At 34.5% G+C, this 3,328-nt stretch overlaps 1 protein-coding gene across 1 annotated transcript; it reads left to right on the top strand.

The window, feature by feature from the left end:
* Positions 1–1,187: 1,187 nt before the first annotated feature.
* On the top strand, positions 1,188–2,918 carry LOC132619951 (uncharacterized). The gene is made up of 3 exons (XM_060334710.1): positions 1,188–2,100; positions 2,350–2,544; positions 2,797–2,918. Exons 1-3 carry the CDS (start codon positions 1,188–1,190, stop codon positions 2,916–2,918), a joined length of 1,230 nt encoding a protein of 409 aa, XP_060190693.1.
* The last annotated feature ends 410 nt before the right edge of the window (positions 2,919–3,328 follow it).

The following is a 3,328-nucleotide window of genomic DNA, read 5'->3' as shown; positions in this document are numbered from 1 at the left end:
TGGTAGCCTTGCACCACCATCCATATCAATATAGATAAATGTATTTTAATAGACACGTCTTTTCATTAAAACTCACGAGATTTATAGTGACACCAACATAACTCTTCTGAACAAGTATATAACAAATTACCAATTTAGTATCAGGAGCGGATCTACTCAGTGGCGTGGGGATGCCACGCCACCCGCAAGCTTTGGACGAAACTCTATGTATATATAGGTATATATATATATATATATATATATATATATATATATATATATATATATAATGTATAGCTAAATAATTAAAGTGGAACCCTGATGACAAATAGATACCGTAGTGCCAATGGTGAAGGGCGAAACTTCTGCCCTTGCAAGCGCGGGATCGAACCCGCGTAACTACATTCATTTTAGAAAAAATTAAATTTACAGCAAAAATAAACAGCATCAGCAAGCAGCAACGTAAGGTAGAAATCCTCCTATTCTAATATCTTTCTTTTTCTTTTTAATAATTCGAGTTGACTTAGTTTCAATTATTAGTAATTTATGTTGACTAATTTAATTTATTATTCTTTGATCTTTTTTATTTCTTATTAGTTACTATTTTTTGTTTAGATATATAAACTTAACAACATAAGTTCTTCTCTCTCATCAGATCAAGAAACAAAAACCTAGTTCTTGGGTTTCCCCTTTCCAAAGTCAAAACTAGTACCTTCCAATTCCAGTGCGAAGAACCTTCATCTCCAAATCTTCGTCGTCGCCGCGCCGCTGCCTTCGTCGACCCACCGTATGTCTCTATTTTTCTCTCATTCTTTGTTTCTTTTGGTTATTTACTTGTTGTTGTCTATTGAAAATTTGAAAGAAATAAACATTACAAAGAATATGTATGGTGCAGAATGTGGAAATGGGATTTGTGTTCAAGTGGACTTGAAGGAAGCTAATATGCATTTATTTGAATGTGACAGTGATATCAAGGCTTTCTTTGAGTTTTACATTCGTAAAGTATTTTTTATCCATTTTGAATTTGGTAATGAGTTGCATGTGATATATATCTTGTTAGAACTTTGTGCAAATAGAAATATAAAACTAGCACTTAAGTGATTCCTTCACGTTTACAGAGAATATTTACTTACTGCTTCTGTGCTTCATAACTATGAGTTGAATACAAGTTTTATTTTGTAGGAAGTGCTCCAATTTTGTGAATTGCGATGGATAAGTTTCTCACAAAATTCAATTGTTCTAAACCAAGTTCTAGTACGGATGCCAATCGTTCTCAACTTATAAATGAGCACAATTTAGGATCGCTTGAAGCCGATCCAGGAGAAAGGGTACCCATTGCAGAATATAACCCTCGAATTTGGGATGAAGTGAGGAGACATTATATTCAAACAGGGCCTTGTCAACCTTTGCTGAAAAAATTTCCTTCAACTCAAATAGGAAATAAAGGTCGTCAATTTGTTTCAAATTGGTACAAAGGTCCACATTCTAAATGGTTCGAGTATAGCATGAAGAAAGATGCCGCATATTGCCTATGTTGTTATTTGTTCAAAAATGAATTTGTACATGGAAGTGCGGGTGAGCTTTATACGAAAAATGGTTTTAGGAGTTGGAATAGGGCTATTGAAAGATTTCGTTTGCATGTTGGTAAGGTTAATAGCGTCCATGATAAATGTTTCAAGAAGATGCTAGATTTGTTAAATCATTATCAATCAATTCAAGTTGACTTGAAAAGCATTCCGAGAAGGAAAAAAATGATTACCGAATGCGTTTGGAAGCCTCAATTGATGTGGCAAGACTTCTTTTGCATCATGGGTTGCCTTTTCGAGGTCATGACGAAAGTGAATCTTCAACAAATCAAGGCTTCTTTTCTAGGATTTTTACGATGGCATGGGGACAAACATCCGAATGTGGGAAAAGTGATATTACAAAATGCTCCACAAAATGATACTTTGACTTGTCCTATGATCCAAAAAGACATTGTCAATGCTTGTGCAAAAGAAACGGTGAAATCTCTAATTGGAGACTTGAATGGAGATTACTTTGGTATATTAGTGGATGAGTCCAAAGATATCTCACACAAAGGACAAATGGATCTCGTGTTGCGGTATGTTGATAAAAATGGTAAGGTGGTAGAGCGATTTATCAGTCTAGTCTATGTTAGTGATACATCGACATGCTAATTAAAGAAAGAAATCTACTTTTTGCTTTCCAATCACTCACTACGTCCATCTAAAATACGTGGACAAGGTTATGATGGAGCTAGTAATATGAAAGGAGAGATAAATGGTCTCAAAACATTGATTATGAAAGATAGTCCATCGGCATATTACATTCATTGTTTTGCTCATCAACTACAATTAACACTTGTAGCTATTGCTAAAAATCATGGGGATGTTGAAGACTTCTTTGATCATGTTACTAATGTGTTGAATGTTGTTGGAGGATCTTTTAAGCATAGAGATTTGATTCGTCATCATCAAGCTGAAAAGTTGGGGCAGTCACTTGAATCAGGTGAAGTTCATACTGGACGAGGACTAAATCAAACGCGTGGAATTCAAAGACCAGGTGATACTCATTGGGGATCACATTTCAAAACATAAGATAACTTTATTGTTATTTTCTCAACTATTGTTCATGTGCTTAAAGTGATTAAACATGAAGGTTCCACCTCAAGTGATAGAAATCAAGCAAATTATCTTTTGATTGAGATTAGAACATTCAAATTTATTTTTATGCTTCACTTGATATTGAGTGTTGGCAATGTCAAATGAGTTGAGCAAGATTTTACAAAAAAGGATCAAGATATTATTAATGCAGTGGAGTTTCTTAACGTTGCAAAAGAAAGATTGCAAGATATGAGGGAAACTGGATGGAAGCCTTTGTTGGATGATGTTTCCTCATTTTGTGATGAACATGATATTTTGATCCAAGTTAGATGAGTCTTATTTTCCTGGAAAGTCAAAGCGTAAGTCTTCTGGTGTTTGTTATTCACACCACTTGTGTATTAAAATCTTTTGTGCCGTGATTGATGTGCAACTTCAAGAGCTTAATGATGGTTTTGATGTAGCGAGTAGTGATTTTCTTCTTGGGATGGGTAGCTTGAATCCAATCAATTCTTTTGCTAATTTTGATAAAGGTAGAATCATGACTTTAGCAAAGTGTTACCCAGATGAGTTTGATGAAGTATGAATTTGAGATTTGAGTTACCAACTCAATACTTTCATATTTCATATGCGAAGTGGTAATCCCAAGTTCTCCAACTTGCAAGGAATTCATGATTTGGCAAAAGCATTGGTTGAGGCAAATCTTGTGGATACTTATTCACTTGTTTATTTACTTGTGAAGTTAA

This window comes from Lycium barbarum, chromosome 11 (assembly GCF_019175385.1).
Source record: "Lycium barbarum isolate Lr01 chromosome 11, ASM1917538v2, whole genome shotgun sequence".
Classification (NCBI taxonomy): Eukaryota; Viridiplantae; Streptophyta; class Magnoliopsida; order Solanales; family Solanaceae; genus Lycium; species Lycium barbarum.
This window is presented reverse-complemented; position numbering and strand designations above follow the sequence as displayed.

Bases quoted from the DNA above. Each gene is read 5' to 3' on its own strand.
- LOC132619951 (XM_060334710.1), top strand. From the start codon at position 1,188: ATGGATAAGTTTCTCACAAAATTCAATTGTTCTAAACCAAGTTCTAGT. The intron at 2,101-2,349 runs GTAAGGTGGTAG...TAACACTTGTAG, and splicing joins GCGGTATGTTGATAAAAATG to CTATTGCTAAAAATCATGGG. The intron at 2,545-2,796 runs GTGATACTCATT...TTATTAATGCAG, and splicing joins GCGTGGAATTCAAAGACCAG to TGGAGTTTCTTAACGTTGCA.